The sequence below is a fragment of the Polypterus senegalus genome, chromosome 14, assembly GCF_016835505.1.
Source record: "Polypterus senegalus isolate Bchr_013 chromosome 14, ASM1683550v1, whole genome shotgun sequence".
NCBI lineage: Eukaryota > Metazoa > Chordata > Cladistia > Polypteriformes > Polypteridae > Polypterus > Polypterus senegalus.
The window spans coordinates 57,742,293-57,768,745 of record NC_053167.1 but is presented as its reverse complement, the minus strand read 5'-3'; the positions used below and the strand labels follow the sequence as shown (position 1 = coordinate 57,768,745).

Here is a 26,453-nt window from a genome sequence, read left to right as displayed (position 1 = left end):
CATTGTGTTTGTATAATTTTTTTTGTACTTTTTTTTGTTTTATTTTGCTTTTATTACTTTTGCTCGCATGGGTACCAAATCTTCAATAGCTTCATGAATCCTTTCTTTGTCTGTGTTATGTTACATCATCAGTGTGAGCCTCTCCCAGTGTTCATTGTGTTAAATGTGAGAGGAAGAGTTGTACCGGCAGATTTTGAGCACTCATAAGTTTTCTGTTTTAACATATCAGCCTGTTAATAATAAAACATTAACAGATAAAGGAGTTAAGGGTGGCTTTAATATCCCTTTGTGGTGGTTTGCACGAAGTGGCACATTGTGAATAACAATGCAGAAGCTTCAGAGGTTTTTTTTTTTTATATTATTGAAATCACACAACATTCCATACAAATAAATCAATCTTTACAAAAATAGGATAGAAAAACAAATCAGCCCCCACTCCTGAGAAGCTTCAGAGGTTAACCAGATATAAAGCTAAAAAACAGCAGTACGAAGCATGCAGCGAACACCAGTTACGATGGGATAACTTAAAGTCATATGTAACTGCATTTGCTTTCTGTCCTCCCTCATACTTCTCGATCACCTTCATTTTTTTGTGTAGAGATCAGTTGCCTCTTTTTCCTGTAATTGTAAGACAAATGTAATTGAACATAGTTGAAACAGCAGCAGGTGATAAACTGAGGTTAAAAAGAATGAGTTTCCTGAGTGAGGAGAACTCATTTGCCCGTGAGAAGCTCTAGTGGTCGTAGGTCGAATGGCTGTAAGATACATAGGTTGTAAGTTGGCAACTACCTGTACATTATTCATTAACATGTAATTTGCAGTGTACCTGTCCATGCTTTAAGGATCTGAGGCTAAGGATCTGCATTGGTATCCAGAGGGTTGTTGGTTTCAAAACCCTGTTACTGCCAAAAGAGATCCTACTCTGCTGGGCCCTTGAGTAAGGCCCTTAACCTGCAATTGCTCCAAGGGCGCTGTACAATGGCTGACCCTGTGCTCTGACCCCAAGGGGTATGTGAAAACTAACAAATTCCTAATACTAATTCCTAATAAATCCTAAAAAAAACAGCTGTGAGCATGTTCCGCGATCTGACGTCTTAAGGTTGTTTTTGCTTTTCCTTTATTATCACTAGACTGCAACTCTGTACCCTGCTGTTGTATTTGGAATCTGCTTTATATTGAACTGCTTTATATGGGGAGAACATTCTTCAGGAGCGGTGAGAAAAAACTAAATTCTTTTGTTTAACAATTAAAATTAAAATGTTTGGAGTGAAAAGGTGAACTGTTGATAAATGTTTAAATTTTAAAGTGAGACTGATAAATATTGGTAACTAGGTCTGAAACTATGTTAGATTTGATACGTTGTATTTAAAAGTAATCATGTAAGTGGGAAAATGAGATGAAAAATGCAAAACTGAGCAGTTTCTGTTTTATTTTTTATTGTCAAACCTATACCTTGCAAAATATTGTACCTGGTTTGTCTTGAAAAAATACCCAGACAGCAGAGCTCTGATTAGTTTGTTCTTTTGAGTGGTTATAAGCAAAGTCTTGTATTTCTTGTCATTATTGATTCACCTTATGTGCCAAGCTTATTTAGAAGTTTCATTATTCAATTAAAAATACATTTCACATATTAGGCATTAAGTAGGTAGATTTTCTTTGACACAAGCATGCTATTCTGGAAAATTGCTGTTGAATAACCAAGTCAAGGGCAAAACAAAGCTTGAGACCGGTATTGTGGGGAAGTTGGCCTGCCAATTTCCTAGGTTAGTACTAAATATAATTAACTGAAAAGCTTTGCTTATGTGTGCAAGGAGCACTGCGATTTTTGAGAACCATTTAACACTGATATTATTTCAGAGATTCAAATGATGACTTAACAGGAGATATCAAATGTGCATATACCCTTTTTGACATTTTATCTTTTGGTAGATCGCAAACAGTATGTATTGTTTGTAGTAGACAAAAAAGATCACTTTCAGTAAGTGTTTCTATTGATTGAATGCTCATGTTTTAAAACAGCAAAATGAAAATGCATTAAATAACCAATTGCAAATTTTGCTCTCAGCAGTTAATTTTTGCAAAACTGAATTTTAGTGATTAAAATTATTTTACATCATGATGTAATTTCCAGAGGCACGGTGGAGCAGTGGGTAGCGCTGCTGCCGCCTCTCAGTTAGGGGACCCGGGTTTACTTCCCGAGTCCTTCCTGTGTGGAGTTTGCAGGTTCTCCCCATGTCTGCGTGGGTTTCCTCCGGGTACTCCGATTTCCTCCTACAGTCCAAAGACATGCAGGTTAGGTGTATTGGTGATCCTAAATTGTCTCTAGTGTGTGCTTGTGTCTGTGTGCGCGCACACTGCGGTGGGCTGGCGCCCTGCCTGGGGTTTGTTTCCTGCCTTGAGCCCTGTGTTGGCTGGGATTGGCTTCAGCAGACCCCCGTGACCCTGTGGTTGGGATGTGGCGGGTTGAATGATGGACGTCAAGTTTTGCTTTACTTTGGGGGGAAAAAAAGGTTGTTAAATGCGTTTCTATCCTAAATTTCACATATCATAAATTAAGCCACTTTGGCTCCTCTGATTTTTCCGTATTATACGGGTTGAAGGTGACACATACTAAATGGATAGGATATTCAAACAATTGACTAATTTAGGCCAATTCCTAATAATTCTTATATATCTGCTACCACAGTTAATAACATCTGAAGACCACAAAGAAGAATTTAAATATTTGCTTATGTGATACACCTACAATAAATTGCACATTTAATCTGCAATAAGTCAAATGTATAGAAAACATAATGCGTCACATAGTTTTAAGAGGTTGTAGATGAGAACCGTTTTACTGAAAAGCTTTTGGCATTTGACATTTTAGAATGTCAAGATCAACACTTGAAATGGTGTTTTTACATAGGGATAATTTTTTGACTTCTAGGTGGCCACTACCAACCAGCTTCAGCCCTAAAGTGTTTTATGATAGCCTTGTACAAATTGACCACTTGTGCCAAGTACAGAGCTGTGAGAGGAACATATGGGGTTAGCACTGTAAGACTGTTGACCACCACTGTATTCATGCAGTGTGCATGGCCATTCATTTATTAAACATTGTGGAAGCTGCAGGTATTTTGAGTTTGACAGGCTGTGTGTTTTGCTATGACAGAGGCACATAATGAAAATCCTATCGCATGATACTAAATTTATGTGTAAATGCATTGTTTTTCAATCAACAATTTTCCACTAAATCAGAAGATGTTTTATCCATGTTTGTAAAATATTACCTACAATTATTGTTGCAATGGCTACATTGGCAAACATTTCTTCATAACACCTTTAAGGTGAAAAACTGGCTAGAATGTGCTGTAATATAACCGAGTTAGTGTGCTGCAATCAACAGATTAAACAGCTTTTGTGTTAAAATGTTTCAGGAAGCTTCAAGAAGCAAATTGTTTGTATAAAATAATAGAATATAAAATATTTCATAGACATTAAAATGTTGTTCTAGCAGTGGGAGAACAGCATGTGTTAATAGATAATAAATTCAGTGCAGTCATACAGATAATCATTTGGATTGTATATGAAAAGAATTCTGAGCACAGGAATAAAATTTTATTATTTTTTGTGAATGTCATGACTGGTAACTATTCTAGACCTCTATGCCAACGATAAACTTGAAAGCATTATTAGAGTGGTCATCTTTTTTGTGAAGTTTTTTTTTTTTTTTTCTGTGTCATTAGTTCAAAATCTGGGTGGAACTCTTGGATTGTTTTTTACTACTCCCTGTGAACCCTGAGGGTTTGAGATGGCTAACTGCAAGTCTTGTTATATATTTTATGAGTGAATGTGACCTTTTATAAAAAAAAAAAAAGTGCATGCAATGAAAACAAATACTGCATTCAAGAGTGTTCCGTTTCACCTACTGTTTGACTCAGCCATAAATATAGGACAGTTGAGTAAACCTGTTCTTTTTCATCTTCAGGTACCATTTCCTACTATGCTTGCATTGTTATGCATGTGGTTTGGGATTTCTTTACCTCTTGTCTACTTGGGTTACTATTTTGGATTTCGCAAACAACCCTATGATAACCCTGTTCGCACTAACCAGATTCCTCGCCAGATTCCAGAGCAGAGGTGGTATATGAATAAATTTGTTGGGTAAGGTGTTTTCTGTTTCAACTTAGATTTTTAGAAGTTAATTTTAAAAAGGCTTCCTAATAATCATAAAAAATGTTGTTTAATTACTTAAAATATGCTTTGCTCATAGACTGTAATATTGTAATACCTCTTAATGTGATTTTTTAAACCATTGAAGATTATATGTATTTACAATATACAGTAATTGGTTTGAAAGCTTCAGAATGATTCAGACCAAATTTGAAACAAATGGTAGTACAACTTCTGGAAAAGCAGTCTAATTTTGAACTAGCAGCAAAGACCACTAAACCATGCGAGTAAAAAATATAAATAGTGCAGTTAATTGACATCCTGATATTTGGAGCTTACATATCAATAAGTTGGCAGTGGAGTAGATGTGGCTGGTAACATTACGGTTTGCAATATCTAAGCAAAGAAATGATTAATGGGGTCACCATTTTACATGTGGCTAAACAGTGAAGCCACACAAACTGTTTATGGAGCTTGTGCAAAACTACATTGAAGTTAGGACCTAGAAAAACATTGTTGGAGTGAGATTTTAGAGCCCAGAAAATAGTTACTCCTGTAATCTCACTCCATAACAGAGAATGTTATGAGCAGGGCCGCTGCTGGCCAAATGGGTGCCCTAAGCAGAAATTTACTTTTGTGCCCCCTCCCCTAAATATTATGGAAGTAAAAATAAAATAATAAAAAAAACACCTACTATAGGGGCCAAAATGGAACTTTATTCAAATAAAAGTAAATACATGAGGGCACCCGCGTCATCACGTGTGCTTAGCCTACTCTGCGTTCACCGTAAAATGCATATATATATACGTTTATATTTTTGTTTATTTGTATATGTATATTATTAATATTAATTTATTATTATAATATATAAAAACGATTTTTTTGAGCAGCTGAGATGGTGCCCCCCTGGGAGTTGGTGCCCTACGCAGACTGCGTACGCCGCGTATAGGGAGCGGTGGTACTGGTTATGAGCATCAGTGATGTCCGGTGAGGTTCATGGCTGATGAGGCACTGACTCCTTCAGAGTCATATTTACAAATATATGAACTCAAAAGAGTAGCTTATTCACTATTCATTTGGCAGCCAGCATGCACATTGACTACTGGTTATGTTTCATATCTTATCAGCATTTTTTATACACACACATAGGTAAGGTACATATTTGGCTAAGAAAGAAAGTTACATTTATAGCCGCGAAAGAGAGAACGGAGAGAACGCATTTGCTCTGCACCCTCCATGTGTTCTAAATTTGCCATTGCAATTCCACAATTCATACTCATTCAGTACAAATGAAAGCATAGAGTGATGTACAAAAAAGAATAACGGGATTTCACATTTGAAATATTTAGTTGTTTTTAAAAGTTTTTAATTCTGATACTTCAATCAATTTTAACACAGACTGTTCAACAAAAGGATAACAAGAAAAACAAGAATATTTTATTTAAGGTCAAAGTTTAGTTTTTAAATATTGGATTTTTTTTCTTAGTCTGATCCTATCTATACTAATAAAAGGCAAAGCCCTCACTTACTGACTGATTCACTCCTCACTAATTCTCCAACTTCCCGTGTAGGTAGAAGGCTGAAATTTGGCAGGCTCATTCCTTACAGCTTACTTACACAAGTTGGTCAGGTTTCATTTCGAAATTCTACATGTAATGGTCATAACTGGAACCTATTTTTCTCCATATACTGTAATGGACGTTCGCTCGATGGCCGTGGGGGGCGGAGCTGCGTGTGACATCATCACGCCTCCCACGTAATCACGTGAACAGACTGTGACCACAGTACGTAGAAAAGAAGGAAGAGCTCCCAAAGACCGCTGAAGAAAAACGCTGAATACTTTATTCGGGAGATACAAGTTTAATGAGAAGACACGAGGAATAAACGAGACTTTGGATCACTTTGTAATGAAGTTAAAATTGCTGTAGCGAGAAACTTTTAAGTGCCGGGTCTTAGCTAAAGTTAAATAAAGCCGTGGACATTGCAACATCACAAAAGAGAGCAGCTCACGTGAACTGACTGAACACAGTACGAGTGATCACTTCCATGCATCAAACCTGTTCAAAAAACGCATTACACAATTGACAAGGTAGGAAAAGAATATGCTCCGAGTTCAGCTCCACAGCTAACGCGGTCTTGCGGAAGCAACTTCGTCACGCTGCCACCAAATACTCACAGAAAAATACACAAGTTAATACACACGCTGTCTCTAGAGTTTCTCCACACTCAATGTATTCCTTGCGTCCCCTTTATACCCTCTGATCTCCCATTTCAAATCAAATGCCTCCAATTTCCAGTAAGGCTCTGCTGCGCGATGACAAGTAATAAGTCTCAGGGACAGACCCTACAAAAGGTTGCCATTGATTTCAGGCAAGATTGCCTTTCTCCTGGACAACTATACGTTGCATTCTCAAGAGTGAGCTCGCGCAGCTTGGTCATATTACAACCGGAGTGCTGAACTGACAACGTGATATATAAAGAGAACTATTATAATAATCGTAATAAACGAACAATAAAACAGCGGAGAACCCGTGGATTAAATAAAAAGGCAGCTTCCTTGGCAAAGCAAAGAAAAAGGATGGCTTTATATGTCGTTCGTTTATAAAACAGCGGAGAAGCTGTGTAAAGGCTGCTTCACAAAAAACCAGCGGAGCGTATTATATGAGCAGGCAGTCAGCTAAAGAAGGGAATCAATAAATATCTATAATCGTAATAAACGAACAAAAAATAGCGTACCAGCCGCGGATTAAATAAAGAAAATGGGTACCTGAACAGTAAAGTAAGTCTCGACTAGCTATACAATAACTATAAGAATCGTAATAAACGAACAATAAAACAGTACAGAACCGCGAAGCAAGGAGAAACGACGGCCTTATATGGCGTTCGTTTATAAAGCAGTAGAGAAGCTCTGTGAAGGCAGCTACACAAAAAAACAGCAGAGCGCCACACTATGAATGTATTCCTCGCATCCCCGTTACACCCTCTGATCTCCCATTTCAATTCAAATGCCTCAAATTTCCAGTAAGGCTCAGCTTCACGATGACGATTAATAAGTCTCAGGGACACACCCTACAAAAGGTTACCATTGATTTGAGGCAACATTGCTTTCCTCCTGGACAAAACTATACGTTACATTCTCAAAAGTAATCTCAGTGCACAGCTTGGTCATATTACAACCGGACTGCTGAACTGACAACGTGTTATATAAAGAGATCCTTAACACATAGTTATTGGTATATTTTCCCTCAGTTTAAAAAGGTTTTCTTTTCTTCTTAATAAAAATTTAAAAGCAGTTCTTCGTCGCTGCGAAGCACGGGGATTTTGCTATATACAGCATATACAGGGTGGGCCATTTATATGGATACACCTTAATAAAATGGGAATGGTTGGTGATATTATCTTCCTGTTTGTGGCACATTAGTATATGTGAGGGGGAAAACTTTTCAAGATGGGTGGTGACCATGGTGGCCATTTTGAAGTCGGCCATTTTGGATCTAACTTTTGTTTTTTCAATAGGAAGAGGGTCATGTGACACATCAAACTTATTCTTTCATGAGTTATTTACAAGTTTCTGACCACTTATAAAATGTGTTCAATGTGCTGCCCATTGTGTTGGATTGTCAATGCAACCCTCTTCTCCCACTCTTCACACACTGATAGCAACACCGCAGGAGAAATGCTAGCACAGGCTTCCAGTATTCGTAGTTTCAGGTGCTGCACATCTTGTATCTTCACAGCATAGACAATTGCCTTCAGATGACCCCAAAGATAAAAGTTTAAGGGGGTCAGATCGGGAGACCTTGGGGGCCATTCAACTGGCCCACGACGACCAATGCACTTTCCAGGAAACTGTTCATCTAGGAATGCTCGGGCCTGACACCCATAATGTGGTGGTGCACCATCTTGCTGGAAAAACTCGGGGAACGTGCCAGCTTCAGTGCATAAAGAAGGAAACACATCATCATGTAGCAATTTCGCATATCCAGTGGCCTTGAGGTTTCCATTGATGGAGAATGGCCCCACTATCTTTGTACCCCATATACCACACCATACCATCAGTTTTTTTGTTCCAACAGTCTTGGAGGGATCTATCCAATGTGGGTTAGTGTCAGACCAATAGCGGTGGTTTTGTTTGTTAACTTTACCATTCACATAAAAGTTTGCCTCATCACTGAACAAAATCTTCTACGTAAACTGAGGGTCCTGTTCCAATTTTTGTTTTGCCCATTCTGCAAATTCAGTGCGCCGATCTGGGTCATCCTCGTTGAGATGCTGCAGTAGCTGGAGTTTGTAAGGGTGCCATTTGTGAATAGCTAATATCTGCCGAAGGGATGTTCAACTAATGCCACTCTCCAGTGACATGCAGCGAGTGCTACGCTGTGGGCTCTTGCTGAATGAAGCTAGGACAGCCACTGGTGTTTCTTCATTAGTGACAGTTTTCACGAGTCCACATTTTGGCAAATCCAACACTGAACCAGTTTCATGAAACTTAGCAAGCAGTTTGCTAACTGTAGCATGGAAGATGGGTGGTCTCGTAGGGTGTCTTGCATTGAAATCTGCTGCAATGACCCGGTTACTGCGTTCACCAGACATCAACACAATTTCTATCCGCTCCTCACGTGTTAACCTCTGCGATATGTCAATAGCTGTAAACAAAGAGAAACTTGTAACTTTATTCTTTCATGAGTTATTTACGTTAAAACCAAGCACACCATTGTTTTTCTTGTGAAATTCCCAATAAGTTTGATGTGTCACATGACCCTCTTCCTATTGAAAAAACAAAAGTTGGAACTTAAAATGGCCGACTTCAAAATGGCCACCATGGTCACCACCCATCTTGAAAAGGTTTCCCCCTAACGTATACTAATGTGCCATATGTGTGTGTGTGTGTATATATATGTATATTTAGCTGTATGTATATATGTGCAGTATATGTGTGTCTGTATGTATATGTATGTGTATATATATGTTGATATGTGTATGTATAGATATGTGTACAGTAATCCCTCCTCGATCGCGGGGGTTGCGTTCCAGACCCCCGCGATAGGTGAAAATCCGCGAAGTAGAAACCATATGTTTCTATGGTTATCTATACTAATAAAAGGCAAAGCCCTCACTGACTCACTCACTCACTGACTCATCACTAATTCTCCAACTTCCCGTGTGGGTGGAAGGCTGAAATTTGGCAGGTTGATTCCTTACAGCTTCCTTACAAAAGTTGGACAGGTTTTATATCGAAATTCTACGCGTAATGGTCATAACTGGAAGCAGTTTTCTCCATTTACTGTAATGGAGATGAGCTTCAACGCCGTGGGGGCGGAGTTTCGTGTGACATCATCACGCCTCCCACGTAATCACGCAGTACATAGAAAACCAGGAAGACCTCAAAAAAGCGCTCAAGAAAACATGCATTATATAATTGAGAAGGCAGCGAAACAATAAGAAACGAGTTCTGCTACTTCGGAAACAAAGCACGATGTAAACCTACACTTTAAATTAAGTTCATAGACAGGCTGCCGCTGGCGCTTGTAATTTAGTGCCTGCCCATATAAGGCCATCCGTCAGCGCAATCCAATAGCAAACTGCCACGGGTAAATATTCACGGGTGAAGGACTGTGCTTATGGAGAGGAAGATGAGATGGTCAGGGTGGTGTTTGACACAAACTCAGCTTAAACTGCCAGAGAAAGTTTTAAGTGCCAGGACTAAGGTAACATTAAATAAAGCTATGGACATAGCACGAGATGGCACCAGCACAGCTGGGAACCTTCGATGCAAGTACACCGAGTGGCTCACGTGAACTGATGCAGTGCACAGATAAAAAGCAACAGTTCCAAAGAGCGCTGAACAAAACCGAATTACACAATTGAAAAGGCAGCAAAAATATGAAGCGCCTGATAAGCATATTCATAAATGCAGCTACTGTGGAAACAAAGCACACGGTGGAAAAGTCAATGTCCCGCTAAAGGAAGACAGCGTAAAAAAAACCCGTGCATGCAGTTTGTCACATCACAGATAAAAAGGAAGACGAGCTGTTTATTGATGCAGTAAGGAACTAATCGATGAATGAAACCTCTTATCTTTACAACGATTGACAAACACGGAATGTAACTTGAACACATCGTACAAATACGAGCCTGATTGAAAGAAATAATGATAATCAAATCCTTGATGACAGCAACATTCAATAACACTCACAAAACAATTACTGTATATTGACAATCATGTTACGCTATTTTTAAAATGTTCCCTTTTCTTTTCATAACTTCTACTTCTCCACTGCGATACGGGTATATATATAAATGTATATCTATAGCCCGATCTACAATACATACTTTAGCATAGACAAGCGGTGGCGCAATTGTAGAGTCTTCGCCTCTAACGCCGACATTGAGGTTCGATTCGAGAGGGATGTACTGACTATGTACGCTACCGATTCATTTTACCTTCCCATCTCCTTGGTTTGGGACGTATGAAAAATATTAGGTTAACGCAGAATCATGTTACGCTATTTTTAAAATTTTCCCTTTCTTAGCACAAGCACAGTTGAGAAGCTTGATGCATGTACTCCATAACGCGTTAAAAATAACGCATTTAATCACACTTTCAATTCCAAGCAAACGGAACTTTTGTCAATGCATGATTTCCTGGTACATCCATTACACTGATGCACACATCACAGCTACAAAAATGTTAGAGTCGGAATAAAGCGCTCCTACGACTGATCATTTCGACTACCCGAGAAGCCTTGATAAAAGCATGGTTTTGTGCACACTGAAAAGCAAGCAAAATTAGATGCATTACAGAAAGCGGACTTTGTGGCTCTTACTGGGGATCATTGGACTTCCGTGACCGTTAGTAATTCTAAATACATCTAATTACAAAATGTTCAATGATCACACTGTTTTAGCCTAATGTACAAAATAATTTTGGCTAATGTTACTCAGAGTTTAAAGAGTAAGCTGGTCAAATTACCTTTTATGTTTCTGACTTATTTTTTAAGAAGAAAACTGCACTTTATGGTGAAATTTTGGTTATTATTATTTAAAGACAATACTATTCTGAAAATGTACTTAAAGTACTTAAACTACCACTTTATTTTTAAGTCTGCCCAATTTTAACCAGGGATGATATTTTTGTTTCTGTTTTGAATTCAAATGCAGTTTAAAAGCTTTTTTTTCAGAAATTAAAACAGCTTCAGTTTACAATATTCATGTCCATGTCTATTATTTGATTCTGTCGCCCACTAAAACCGCTTTTAAATAAAAAAAAAACATTTGCGATTTGGGGCAAATTTACGTGTCGATTACATACGATTAATCAAGATTAATTCTTACACAGCCTCTAATTAATTGGATTAATTTTTTAATCGAGTCCCACCCCTAATATATATATGTAGATATATATATGTAGATTTGTATATATATGTGTATATACAGTATATATGTAGATATGTATATGTTGTATATACAGTATGTATATATGTGTGTGTGTATATACAGTATGTGTATATATATGTATGTGTGTATATGTATATATATATATATATATATATATATATATATATATATGCCAGCAACACTCATGACAATTACAAAACAATTACATTGTCAATCATGTTACGCTATTATTAAAATGTTTCCTTTTCTTTTTACTTTGCCAATGCAGCTTTGCTATATATATATATATATATATATATATATATATATATATAGATATATATATAGATATAGATATATATAAATAGATAGATATGACAACAACACTCATATCAATGACAAAACAATTACATTAACAATCATCTTACGTTATTTTTAAAATGTTTGCTTTTCTTTTTCATAACTTCTTTAACACACTACTTCTCCGCTGCGAAGCGCGGGTATTCTGCTAGTTTTTATATATTTTAAGCCCTTATAAACTCTCCCACACTGTTTATAAATATTCCCCGCAGAGTTATACAGCATAATCCCTTTGTATTCTCGTAGATATTAGGTAAGATTCATTGAAAATATGTATATAAACACACTGTTTATATACAGTAAAACCTAAATATTATTTTAAAGATATCGAGTGTCTCCAATATCACATGTGTTACAGCCATTACGATAAACGGGCCACCAGCAATAAATACGTACAATGCAACAAAAATAGTATACAGTAAATGTGTGTACAGTGACACTAAACGCACGCATGTACTAAGTACCGTAAGTAGAAAATTAATTATGGTTACTCACCAACAATGACACGATGACTTGTCCGATAACAATGAGTTTAATTTTACTGCACAACAAAGGAGAGCGTAACAGCCCTTAAAGGAGCCACTTCAGGCACTTGTGTAGCACTGCCGTTGTTGTTCTTCTGGCAGTCTTCAATCCAAATCCCTAAAGCAGATTCCATCCAGACTACTGCCTTATTACATCCACTAACAACTTGTTTTGCACCCTGGTTAAAAGGACACTGCGGCCGTAGATCTTATATTCCTTTCCTACTTTTTAAGTAAAAAGAATCGTAGCCTTCAACAAATTCAAAACGTTTACTTTTTTGGCAATCATTAACATCTTCCGTTTGCGCTTCGGCACGGCTCCTGAAGCAGTAGCAGATCGCTTTGGAGCCATAATGAAGGGCTTGACTATGCACAAAGATAAACACAAAAGAGCACAACTCTTTACACAGCGAAACACGTTGATGCTCAATGAGCGAGACAAGACTTCCTGGTTAAAACTGCATTCAGCAAGCAGGAACTTAACTGCGTGCTCTGATTGGTTAGCTTCTCAGTCATCCGCCAATAGCGTCCCTTGTATGAAATCAACTGGGCAAACCAACTGAGGAAGCATGTACAGGAAGTGAAAAGACACATTGTCCGCAGAATGCGCGAAGCAGCGAAAAATCCGCGTTATATATTTAGTTATGCTTTCATATAAAATCCGATAGAGCGAAACCGCGAAAGTCAAAGCGCGATATAGCGAGGGATTACTGTATACGTAGATAAATGTGTAGATATGTGTATATGTTGATATGTATATATGTATACTGTATATGTTTATGTGTGTGTTTGTATGTATGTATGTGTGTGTATCTATACTAATAAAAGGCAAAGCCCTCACTCACTCATCACTAATTCTCCAACTTCCCGTGTGGGTGGAAGGCTGAAATTTGGCAGGTTCATTCCTTACAGCTTCCTTACAAAAGTTGGGCAGGTTTTATATCGAAATTCTACGCGTAATGGTCATAACTGGAAGCAGTTTTTCTCCATTTACTGTAATGGAGATGAGCTTGAACACCGTGGGGGCGGAGTTTCGTGTGACATCATCACGCCGCGTTAATCAAGTCTAGCTTATGATGCTGCAAGTTATTGCAAAGCTAGCTCACACGATGCTGAAGAGAAAAGGTGATTCTGAAAACAGAGCCTTTAAAAACCGATGGGAGGCTGAGTATATGTTTACTGAACCCGTGTGTCTCATTTGTGGAGCTAATGTGGCTGTAATTACAGAATTTAATCTTAAGACGGCACTATGAGACAAAACATCAGGATAACCTGAATGCAATGCAGAAGATACAGAAAGTAGAATAATTAAATAAGAATCTGACACTTCAGCGGACGTTTTTACCCGTGCACAATCACAAAGTGATTTCAAGTGAAGCTGCTTTTATGGGAGACACAAATGCACCAGTGCACCTTGCCCCACTTTCCCTGTTGCCAAGTAATGTTAAACCAAGTCGTCACTACGGTGTTCCCAAATACGCACTTGGCTGATAAACTGAGCGCACTGAGTTTGCACGGCGCTTTGGTGACTTTGAAGAACAAAAAAAGTCCGTCTACATGCTGCTCGAACCTTGTGCATGTTTTGTAGCACATATCTGTGTGAGAAGCTCTTCTCAGTGATAAAGACTAACAAAACAGCACACAGGAGTCGCCTCACTGATGAGCACCTGCAATCCATCCTGAGAATCTCCACAACACAGAACCTCACACCAAACAGAAACGAACCTGTTGCCAAAAAAAGATGCCAGGCGTCCAGCTCTAAAATGACATATGAGCAAAGACAACTGAATGATTTGATTTGTTATTGCTGAAAGGAACACATTTTATATATATTTCCAGGTTTTGTTATGCAGCATGTTCATATTTGAATTTGTATAATTTTGACAGGATATATTTTTATGGAGAGCAAAATCTTTTGGGATATTTAAAATCTAAGTTTATTTTTATATAAAATTACATAAGAGTAAAGAAATTTGAATGTTTGTTCTTTTAACATTTACTTTATTTCTAACTTGTATAATTTAGACAGGATAAATTTTTATGGAGAGCAAAATATTATAAGTTGTTTAAGGTTTGAGTTGATTTATTCACGAATAATATTCCTGTCTGTTTTTACCATTCCTACCAAAGATATTTCTGTCGACTAAATAAAAATTCCTTCTATTTAAAATTTAAATAGAACTTGAACAAATACGATAGTTCATAATATCCACGCAGACTTGCACGTAAGAGCGGGAGTCATCCGTTTTAACAAGCAGCGTATTGCACTAATCTGAAATAGCTGTGTGTGTATATATGTAGATATGTATGTATATGTATATATATGTTTATATATTTGTGTGTGTATGTATGTATATATATATGTATTTGTGTGTATATATGTGTGTGTATGCATATGTATGTGTATATATGTAGATATATATATGTATGTATACATGTGTATTTATGTGTGTATATGTATAGATATGTATATATATATATATGTTTGTGTGTGTGTATATATATATATATATATATATATATATATATATATATATATATATATATATATATATATATATGACAGCAACACTCATAACAGTGACAAAACAATTACATTGACAATCATGTTACGTTATTTTTAAAATATTTCCTTTTCTTTTTCATAACTTCTTTAACACACTACTTCTCCGCTGTGAAGCGCGGGTATTTTGCTAGTTTTTTATAAAACTGAAGGCCATTTATGGTCTTACCTTTATTTGTAAATTATGTCCATGTGCCTATCCTTCTCCATGAAAATCTCTGTCACTTTCTTGTAAAAGTCCTCCTTATTTTCCTTTAGTTTTTAAAGTCGTAATCTTCCTTTTTGGCAGTCAGTCGGAATAAAAAATAACAATCAACTGATTGTTGCAGTGCACTTGACTTTCTGATATCGCTAACTTATTGGCGCCTCTGCGTAGAAGAGCAGCAGCAACAAGCACCTATTGGGCTCACATGCGCCCCCTTCGGTGCGGCACAGTACTGTCTGTCTCACCTTGTGCCTGTTCACTGTGATTTGCACATTCATTACAGATATTAGCCAAACTGTGGAAAGTCAGGGTATATAATAAACATGTCTGCAATCATTATATTGGCGACATACAGAGAGACAGCAACGGGCACTCGCCAATTCAGCAATTTTGACTATAAAAATGATCATAATTATTGGAATCATACAGAAAAAAAAAATTATAGCACAGACCAGTGGACAAATGTATTTTATGTTATCATTATTAGTTTTTTTTTTACTTTCATAATGACACCTGCCTCCCCTGACAGCACGTCCCTGATGAGCATCCAGCAATGGTCCAGATTTAATTGATGATGATGATATTTCATAAACATGACATATTTGACAGCTGTATTGAAGCTTTTGAGAAAAGTTGTTGGGCTCACAGGTGAGGATGATACAGGAGGACCATGGATGACCCTGTGGCCTCTCTGGATTGAGAGGAGCCAGTTGAGATGGTTTGCACATGTATTTAGATTGTCTTGAAAGCCTTCCTCTTCTACGTACCTGCATGCCGCCAACTATTAAAAGTCCAGGGTGCTTACTCTGAACACCTTAGAGGGATTATATATCTTGACTATTGTGGGAACATCCTAATAAGGGCTAAAGGAAGTTGCAGGAGATGATAGAGGTCTGGTAAGCCCAGGTCAGCATTCTGGTATTGTGACACCTCACCAAGAAAAACAGAACAAAATATATAAAGTGGATTCAATAGGTATTCAGACCCCTTCACTTTCTGCACACTTTGTGTTGTAAATTTAATTTTAAATTGATTCATTTGTCTTTTTTGCTCATCACTCTACACTTAATAACCCATAATGACAGAGGGAAAATATGTTTTCAGAGAGGTTTGCAAACTTATAAAAAATCGAAATCTGAAATCAGTATTTTTCTTTGCTGTGGTACTCAAATTTTCTGTAAGGGCTATATGGTTTGCTCTAATTATCCTTTAGATTTGTCTAGAATGTGCTTGGTGGCCATCTGTTGCAACCTGAACTGATTGGACATAGTTTAGAAAGACACATATTTGTATATGTAAAGTCTCACAATCAACAATGTATGTCAAAACAAAAACCAGACTGTGAAGCCCAAGGAAAACACTGTAGACCACTACAATCAAAATATGGTGAGGCATACATCAGGGCAACAATATAAAACCACTGGGAAGAAGTTAAAAACCAATGGGACTCTTGCTAGAGTTGGCCTACAGGCCAAACTGAGTATCTGGGGAAGAACACCTTTGGCCAGGAAGGTGACCAAGAACCCAATGATCATTCTAACAGACCTTTAGGAGTCCTCTGCTGAGATGGGAGAACATGTGGGAAGGGTAACCCTCTCAGCATAACTCCATCCATCAGGCATTTATGGTAGAGTAGCATATGATGGCCAGCTTGGAGTTTACTAGATGTTGATTAAAGAACTCTGAGAGCATGAGTAAAAAGACACTTTGTTCTGGTGAGACAAGAATTTAACACTTTGGGGGAAACTCTGAGTACTGTGTATGGCAAAAGACCAGGCACTGCTCATCACCTGCCTAATATTGTCATTTTGGTGAAGCATGGTGATGGCAGCATCATACTATTGCATGGTTCCCAGCAGCAGCAATGGGGAGACTGGTCACAATTGAATACAGTCAAATACAGAGAGATCCTTGAAGAAAATCTGCTCCACTGTACGTACATACTGGCTCATACTGGGACAATGGTTCATCTTTTCAGCACAATGACCTGAAGCATGCAGCCAAGACAACACTGCAGTGGTTTTGGGACAAGTCTCTGACTGTCCTTGAGTGGCCAAGCCAAAGCCCAGACTTTAACCCCATAGAACACGTGTGGAAAGACCAGAAGATGACAGTTTACAGATACTTCCCATCCAGTCTGATAGAGTATGAGAGGATTAGCCAGGAACAATGGGACAAACTGTCCAAATTCAGGTGTGGTGACCCAGGAAGAATCTAAGCTGTAATCGTTGCCAAAATAGCTACTACAATGTACAATGGCCTAAATACTTGAATAAGAGATTTCAGTTTTTCATTTTTAATAAATGTACAAGCATTTCTGAAAACACTATTTCACTTTGTCATTATGAGTTAAGTGTAGATTGATGGGAAAAATGGTTAATTTATCCATTTGAAATTAAATTTAAATTGCAATACGGTGTGCAGAAAATAAAGGGGTCTGAATATCTTCTGAATTCACTGTATATCTGTAAAATAACTGTCTTCTAAAAGATTTCACATTTGCCAATCTCATGCTTATATATATATTGGGTGTTTAGTACATAGCATAAATTGTAGTTCATATGGTGTGCCAGACAAAAATGATGCAAGAAATGAAACCAAATGTATGCATGTTATCAATCAACCAATCCTGAAAGATGTTCAGTGGTATTTTTAAAATAAGGTATTTTAATAACCACAACATACTCACGCTCCTCTTTGTTTTTGTTATCTAGAATTCTAATGGCTGGCATTCTACCTTTTGGTGCAATGTTTATAGAACTTTTCTTCATTTTTAGTGTAAGTTAAAAGAAGTTATTTTTTATTATTAATATGTATGTTATTGAAATGTTATGTTTACATTGTTTGATTTATAAATATTGCTTACTGTAGGAAATAAAACATTGTTTAAATATTGCAGAGATTTCCATTACAGCTCTTTCTCACACTAGACCTGGTTTTGCTTTATTTTAGTTATGTAGGAGATCTGGAAGATGATGAAAGACACATGAGAACAGTGCAAATAAAATATTAATCCTAAATATATTTTGTGTTACTAAACGCAATAAAAAAATATTGATAACTTAAGAAAATATTTACTAGTAATATTTATAAGGACAGTTATAATTGACATTTTAGTTTAAAATTCAAACAAGTAGTGATAAATTATGCAGTATCTGATGCTTGACAAAGATTTTAGAATGCTGAAAAGATTATGGAAATTTAGCATTTTTTAAAACTGCTTTCATTATTACTAATTCTGCCCCCCCTTTGGAGAGTTGTTTTAATATAATGCACACAACTTCTAGTAATTTTAGGTGTGTTCTCGTAAAATGTGGAAAGCACCTATTGTTGTCATGTCTCTACCCATCTGCATGAAACTCTACTCGACCGTATTTCTGCATACAACTAACAGTAAAAAAAAAAAAAAAAAATGTAAACAAAAATGTGATGTTATCTAGAGACAAACAAAATTAAGTGTTTCAAATGTTAAAACAATTAAGTCCTCAACCACACCTGAATGTTATGTCATGCATACATTTTACAACACTTTTTCTGTACAATACACCAGCGATATCTCATGCTTTTCATAAAATGTAGTGAATTAATGATGTTTGTTTTACTTTGTAAAGAGAGATCTTGTAGTTTTACTGTTTGTCTGTTGTGAAAGAAATATTAAAGTCCAAACTAGGGTTTCAAATGCAGATTCATGTTTGTATACCTCCATCCATTTGTTAACACATTTGTGCAGTTCAAACATTATTTTGTGTGTGTGTGGTTTTTTTGTTTTAAATTCATTCAGGATACAGCATACTGTACTGATAATGAATAAAGGATGTCGCTCAGATTTTTGCATAATTCATTAATAGTTCATTAAATGTAGCAGCATAAAATCTTGGTCCATTCAGTAATAATATACTTTTGTTTCCCTTTAGGCTATATGGGAGAATCAGTTTTACTACCTGTTTGGATTCCTCTTTTTAGTCTTCATCATTTTGGTAGTTTCTTGCTCACAGATTAGTATTGTAATGGTATATTTCCAGCTTTGTGCAGAGGTAGGTATGAATATGCTCTTTGAGATGTGAGAGGAAAAAAATTACATACATTTTAATAACAGACTGATTTAGTGTGAATCAAATTATTATACAGGGTGTCCCAAAAATGTATTCACACTTTAAATGATTATAATTACAATTTTATTAAAATGACACTGCAGCTAATGTCATTTATTTGAACTTGCTGCAGGAATCTGTCATGCCACACATTTGAGAGGAATCTGGTAATGAGTACCAGTTTTATTTCTAGCAGGATGGAGCACCTCCAGACTGCTATCATGATGTGAGGAACTATCTTGATGAAAATATGCCAAATAAATGGATTGGGCAAAGAGGTAGCCCTCACATTAACCGTACCTCAGGGCAATGGACTTTTAATGGCATCTCACAAAACTGAAACAATCAATAAATTGAAAACCATCATTGAAAGAGAATGCAGTCACATGCCAAATGAAAAGATTTCTGAGGTTTGTAAACCCATTGGTCTGTGTTATCAGCAGTGCCCAAGTGCCAGTAATTTGAACACATATGATAACTGATTCTACATTTGTCTTCTTTAATTTGATTTATAATACTTAGATGTATCATAATAAACCTATTTATAATAATTCAGTGTGTATACATTTTTTTGGGGGCACCCAGTATTTACACTGACTAGTAAGGTTTGAAAAGGGGGAATAGTAAAAGGTTTAATTTAATAAGTCCTTCCTAGAGATTCCAGCTGTTCCAGAATAAGTGTAAATAGATACAACTTGTATTAAAACACTTAATGACTTTTTATTCATAGAACAAAGTTCCATGGTGGTATCACAAAAGTGGTTAAAATAATGTTTAAAAAAAATTCAAACAATCTTTATTGTAAAACAGCACCTGTTTATATGAAGTAAGTACTTGAAAACTGTTAAAGTCGTGGAATTTAATTTAAAGAGCAATTCTGCATTTTTCAAGTTGAAGTAATTTCTTCATAATCATGTTATACAATATATTAGTTGACCACATGAAATTGCATTCAAAAGAGAAGTATATTTTATAAATTTTAAAAAATAACTTGCCCGCTGTTGCATTTTATAATAGAGGTATAGGGAACCAGGGTCCATTAGAAAAACTTTAAAACTTAAGGAACACATCCATTTATTTTTATACCAAGAATGCTAAATGAGTATTGACCCAAGTGTTATGATTACACACATATTGTTAAACACAGTATCTGTATCACATTGAGAATAAAAATGTGCAGGAAGCAAACTGTTGTTTTGAGATTCCTCCATTTTAAAAGGAGACCAGCTGTGTGCATCATTTTGCTAGGTTCATTTTCTTCAAGGGACATGGATTCACTTCGGAAAGTCATCACCAAGAGCTGTTATTGTCCTTGAATATTGATGCCCAGATGTGAACCATCTCAGTTCTGTAGACAATAATAACTGAAAAAAGTCTCAATCACTTAGTTTTTCACCATGAAAGATTATTTATTTTTGCAAAGATACCGGCTGCTGGCATGTAATCATGCAACAAGCAGATGTTACAGGCATTCATCCATCCTTATTCTTGACGTACTTAACCAGGACAGGGTTTTGCTAAAGCTGGAGCCTATCTCGGCAACAGTAGGGTTCAAGGAAGGAATAACATCTGAAAAGTAATGTTTTAAAGGATAATACTAATGTTGCAGTGTTCTAATAATAAAATGAATATCATCATCATCATGATTTTCAATATTTATCCTTCCATTGAGCTGTTAATATATTTTTGTCCCATAGGTTTAGTTTAGGAGCACGCGCTGATACAGCGCATTGCCGCACCCACCACATGACAAACCAACTCAGGATCCAGATTAGGACCCGAGTGTAGCCCTGCAATGGGTGACACTTCAGCACCACACTATTTCAGATGGAATGGAACTGTGGTGGCTGGAATGCCAATTCTGCCACCAACCCCCAGGTTTTACTCTGAAGGTTGGCGGGATTGCATGTAGGGATAGATCCAGATTAATGTCATACCCAGGACGGAGCAATTGCAAGGGCCCAAAAGAGCACGGTGCCTTTTGGCATTTACAAGATTCACAGATCCCTAGCCTCAGAGCCACCATTCCACCCCATAGGAATAGTAATAAAATGAATCGGTCCATCTTTTTAAAACTCTTATCCAGGGCTGAGTGTCATGGCAGCAGTTGGAGTCTATCCCAGCGAGTATCGGACACAAAGATGGAACAACACCTAGGCAGGGCAACAGTCCATTTCAAGGGTGAACACACACGCGCACACACACACAAGTGCCAACACAGTAACACAGAATTCATCTGAGTTTAATTAGGCTGAAGTTTAGTAAGTTCAGTACAGATGTTTTAAAATAGGCAGAGTGATAGCACATGTCTCTGTGTTCTTCCCATACATTTATGAATTGATAGACATCAGCATTAGTGAACTTACTTACTCAAAAACATCATGCTCAGGTTGATACCCTCAGCAAGAGTGAGACGTCTTTTATTAAAAACACTGGTGATTGGTTTGTGGCACTTAAGTCTGCTCTATTAAACATTGCACATTAGGCCTTTTAATTTCTTGAGTTTTTATGCATGGGCAAAAGACATGCCACTGAAAATGTGGCTCCGCTCTTTCGAAAATCTAAGGCTTTTATTAAAAATACAATTCAGTGTAATCAGTTGAGTTTAGATTTATTGTTATGTATACACACTATAATAAAAAAACTCTGAAGTGCTCTAATTATTATGCTCCCATTTGGTGTGCATCTTGCCTGAGGGTGTGAGTTATTCGGTGTTGGGTTGTCGTATCTCTGCCCGCAATGGCCGCTGCAAGCAGACAAATGAGCAGTAAATATATCCTTACCTTGAGAAAGTAATACTGTAATAAAATAATTTTTTCTAGTTCCCTTTTGTTATCACATGGATACCTCAAATGTGGAAGGCATTTTTTTTTTAATCATAACATTTTCCTCTTTAAAGTGGGCATTTTTTGGTTAGTTGAACAGATTTCTCATTCATATTTGGACACCGGTATCCTATACCCCCCATTGTAAAGTGCAAGAACAGACTGGGTATTTTTAAAATTTGTAAAAACAAAAAAAATGCTTCTCTTTAGTGCCCAGCTTCAAGTGGTAATTGAATGTGAAAAAATAACTTGAAAAACAGAGAACTTATCTTTTAGGACAATATTTTATGAAAAAATGTTTTTATTGAAAATCTTTACTTTTTATTAAGCCTTATAATCAGTAATTTCACTTTTACTTCCACGAGTTTTGAATGATCATGTACAATAATGTCTCTGGTCTGTATTAATAACCGTGTTACACAGTATCCATTATGGTAGTTGCAGGCATTTTCTAAAAGCTAGTAAGTTTGTTAGCTTTCACAAGTTTTTTCCATAATGGGTTTTCTGTTTTGCATTGTTTTTGAAATCTATTTTTTTCTCCCAAAATGTTTTAGCAGTTCCATTTTAAATTGTTTCATCGAGTGAGGAAAAACACAAAGATTAAATTGATGCGAGTAAAAGAAATAAACCAAGAAGGCATGTTACTTTGTCCAAATCCATCAACAGAAAATGACTGATTTAATAGGCATTAGTTTAAGCTAGTTTAAGTCCTTTATCTGAACTATGTGGCTTTGCTTCCTTCTTTCACTAAACTTGGCTACTCACATTATTATTCTTATCTCTATCAAATCCAAACTTGTTTTAGTGCTCTGCCCCTATCACCCACGGTTCAGCACAGGACACCTATGAGTATATTATAATATTACTCGTGTAACCAGTCTAAGAGGCTCAGCAACAAAAAAGAAATCAGGAAATTGCACTTAGGTAAAGAAAGTATAGATGTCATCATTTTTCAAGCAGATGCTGCCACAGCAATTTTCAAATATTTTTGAATATATTCTTTTTTTTTTAAATCTTTTTATGATTCTCCCTGGATGATCAATTAACTGCAAACTTATTGACTCAGGGCTGCAGATTTCTGGCATGACCATTTTCTAATTTAGTGTCAATTTTGTCCCTTTTTGCTTAATTCAACATCACATTTTTAAAAATGATTACTACTTTGATGAATTTTAGTATAAAGGAGTCTTCACATTTTATACTTTTTTGTCAAACACAGAAATGTATCTTGATTTTGGTCTCCTTTGATTAAAGTATCTGATAAGGTAAAAATAATGATCTCTGTATGGTGAATCCTGGCAGCTGTAGGTTCTTCAGCACTCCTGAGCCCCTCAGCTGTATTGAAGGGTTCAGAATAAAGAATTTTTTGACTGCCTGCCATCCTTCAAAAAAAAAAAAAGTTTTTGTCTTGTAAAGCTTTATTTTAAATATACTTCCCTTTCTTATAAAAAAATGCTAAGCATCAATATACTCAATTTAAGTTCATATTCTATCTGTGTTTTCCATCACAAAAGCTGTATGCCACAGGTTTGGGTTCTGTCGTCTGCCTGTTCTTTTCCCTAAATGCGCCAGCACTTTTCTCCATTTGTTTTGGTACTGTCCCTATATTTTCCTTTTGGACCTTTGTCTCCGACTCTTTTTCTTTTTTTGATCTCTCTTTTGATATTTCTTTCTCACCCCATATCACTTTATTCTGTGACGTTATTTTTGTCCTTTTTACTTGTATGCAACAAAAGATTTCTCCTTTGGCAATATTACAACCAAGCTGGCATTGGCTTCTTATCATTCTTGTATTAGTTGAACTCGATACAAATTCATTTAAAATCATAGGTATTTCCTTATTTAAAGTTAGTATTGATATATCTCCTGCTGTCTTACTGATTAGCTGAAATTTCTTCAATGTCTTTGTTCATACCTTTTATAATAAACCCGACTTTCTCCTTTTTTTAAAATGTTCATAGGATTATAGGTGGTGGTGGCGTACGTTTTTAGTCTCCGGAGGTTCAGCTTTCTACGTTCTTATCTATGCCATCTTTTATTTTGTGAATAAGGTAATTTTTTTAACCTTTGTCAAATTAAGCAAATATTTCAAAACTTGAATGGTTAATCAATTGTGCTTTATTTTTTATTTCACTGACAGAATTTAGCTCATAGGGTGTGAGTGTATACATGTTCATTTCAGATAAGGATTTTGATTAACTTTGACTCATATATTTGGGTCATTACTCAAATTACAACTCAAAAAACACAATTTTGAAATACTCTGTTGCAAAGCAGAAAATAAAAATTATTTGTAAATTGTAATTCTGCTTGATGTACTTTATTTGTAATATGTTTTTGATTTTAAACTGCATTATTATGTTTATAGTTTCTTGAAACTTTCTAGCTTACTGTTTTTGAAACAGTTTCAACCTGTACATTAAAATAAAATGTAAAAAATAAACCTAAAACAGAATACAATGTTGTATGCACTTAATTCTGTTTACTTTAGAATTAAATTTTTTTTTTCTTTTTTCCCTCAGCTCGATATAGTTGAATTCATCCCATCGCTGCTATATTTTGGGTATACAGCATTGATGGTGCTGTCTTTTTGGTTGTTAACGGGGACAATTGGATTTTATGCTGCATACATGTTCATACGAAAAATTTATGCAGCTGTAAAAATAGACTGAGACTGATGAACTCTGTAAAAACCCTTCGTTTGTATTCACTTGGAGGGCTTCCACCTTGAAAAGGACAACCAGACGGAACATTTCCAGTTCAGATTTGAAGCCCAGCTTTCCTCATTACACAGTGTTGATAAATCATGGACCAAAGGATAAAAGCTAAAAGTCCCGTTTTTGGGTTGGGAGGGTGGGATTGTTTGGTTGCAGGAATGAGGATCATTTTTGTACTTCTTTTTTTCTTCTCTCTCTCCTTTTTCTCCTTTCTCCTCCACCCACAAGGTTTACTTACAGATAATTTGAAGTCACTGTATAAAAGTAATCCCTTATAGGGTGTCACATATATTTAAATGCTCTGGGAAAGTATTTTGATCTATTATTAAAGAAGTTTTGAAGTTAGACTTTTTTTAATATATTATGCTTCTTTTTGATGCACTCATTTGACATTGTCTGCCTTTAACATGTTTCCATTCTGTATTTTCTAGAAAATTACTTGAGTGGTAAATTTCGGTGGCATATGTGCTTATTGCATGGGTAAGAAATGATAGTTAATAAAGAGGATGGTAAATTAGGCACTAGTGTTTTATTAAAAAAGAAAAAAGCAACATTTATGTGGTCACCATAGTAGGTGCACCCATTTAAATTGGTTTGTTTTAGGAAATAATGCAGTGCATTTTGTAAAGATGTGCATGATATATACATTTTATACATTCTAACAGTAAATTAGCAATTCATATGCACCAAACATGTGCCAGACATGATGCAAAATATCTGTGTGGAGAAAGAAAACCTTGATAATGATCAATATTAATTTGATTAAAAACAAAATATCATTTTCAGAAGCACCAGATAAGTGTCATACACATATGATATTGTACATGTCTGTAATAGGGTATCTGCTGGTAACAATTACAAAAATTTATAAACTGTCAGGAAAATAACTCATTTCTCATGAAAATGCAGAGGTCCTATATGAAATCATAATTATTACTGAGCATAAATATGTCTTTGAAAATCTTTCAGAAATTTTTTTTGCGTTTTTCCCATTTTCTGTGTCTTCTGAAATGTGAATGGAAAAATTTTAGCCAAAAGATAAACTGCATTGTAAACAATTTATTTTTATTTTTTTCATGTTTTATACTTCAGATGATATCCATGAGCTTTTTAAATTGTGTAATTTTAGTATCATTTTGAAGCAAGTTACAAAAGAAACCAAGAAGTGTATTTTGACAAGTGTCATTGCAAATGTATGCTTGGACATAATACTGCTGCAGTTGTGCATCTCTGAAAGAAATTAAAGTTAATGTTTTCATATCTCTGGAATGGGTTTCTTAAATTGAATGACAATGCAGATTTGACATTTGTTTGTTGAATAAGACATGCATTTATTTTGTACTATAATATTAGATGGGAGTTTTAAAAAGTTTCTAATGTTATTGTTCTATGCTGGTGTTGGTAAACCAATAAACTGGCACATAAATGGAATGTCCATGTGACTATTCAGTTAATTTAATTTAACCCAAAACTTGTGTGGTTTTCTTTATCTCATGGTTGGAAAGGTATTAGGAAAGGGTTGATTTTGTTGTATCCTTATTTTACATGATATACTGAAAAAAACTCAACCTGTTTTTATAGTCTGCTTTTGGGGGTTTTCAGGAATCAGTGGTATAATCAAGTGGAATATTTTTAT

At 36.0% G+C, this 26,453-nt stretch overlaps 1 protein-coding gene across 1 annotated transcript in view; it reads left to right on the top strand.

Moving 5' to 3' along the window:
• Positions 1-26,248, top strand: part of tm9sf4 (transmembrane 9 superfamily protein member 4) — an 82,035-nt gene extending 55,787 nt beyond the window's left edge. The window contains exons 13-18 of the mRNA XM_039735432.1: positions 1,131-1,214; positions 3,971-4,146; positions 17,899-17,962; positions 19,099-19,218; positions 24,062-24,151; positions 24,623-26,248. Of these exons, the coding sequence (XP_039591366.1) occupies positions 1,131-1,214; positions 3,971-4,146; positions 17,899-17,962; positions 19,099-19,218; positions 24,062-24,151; positions 24,623-24,772 (684 nt within the window). The 3' untranslated portion in view covers positions 24,773-26,248. The remainder of the gene's footprint in view (positions 1-1,130; positions 1,215-3,970; positions 4,147-17,898; positions 17,963-19,098; positions 19,219-24,061; positions 24,152-24,622) is intronic.
• Positions 26,249-26,453: the final 205 nt, after the last annotated feature.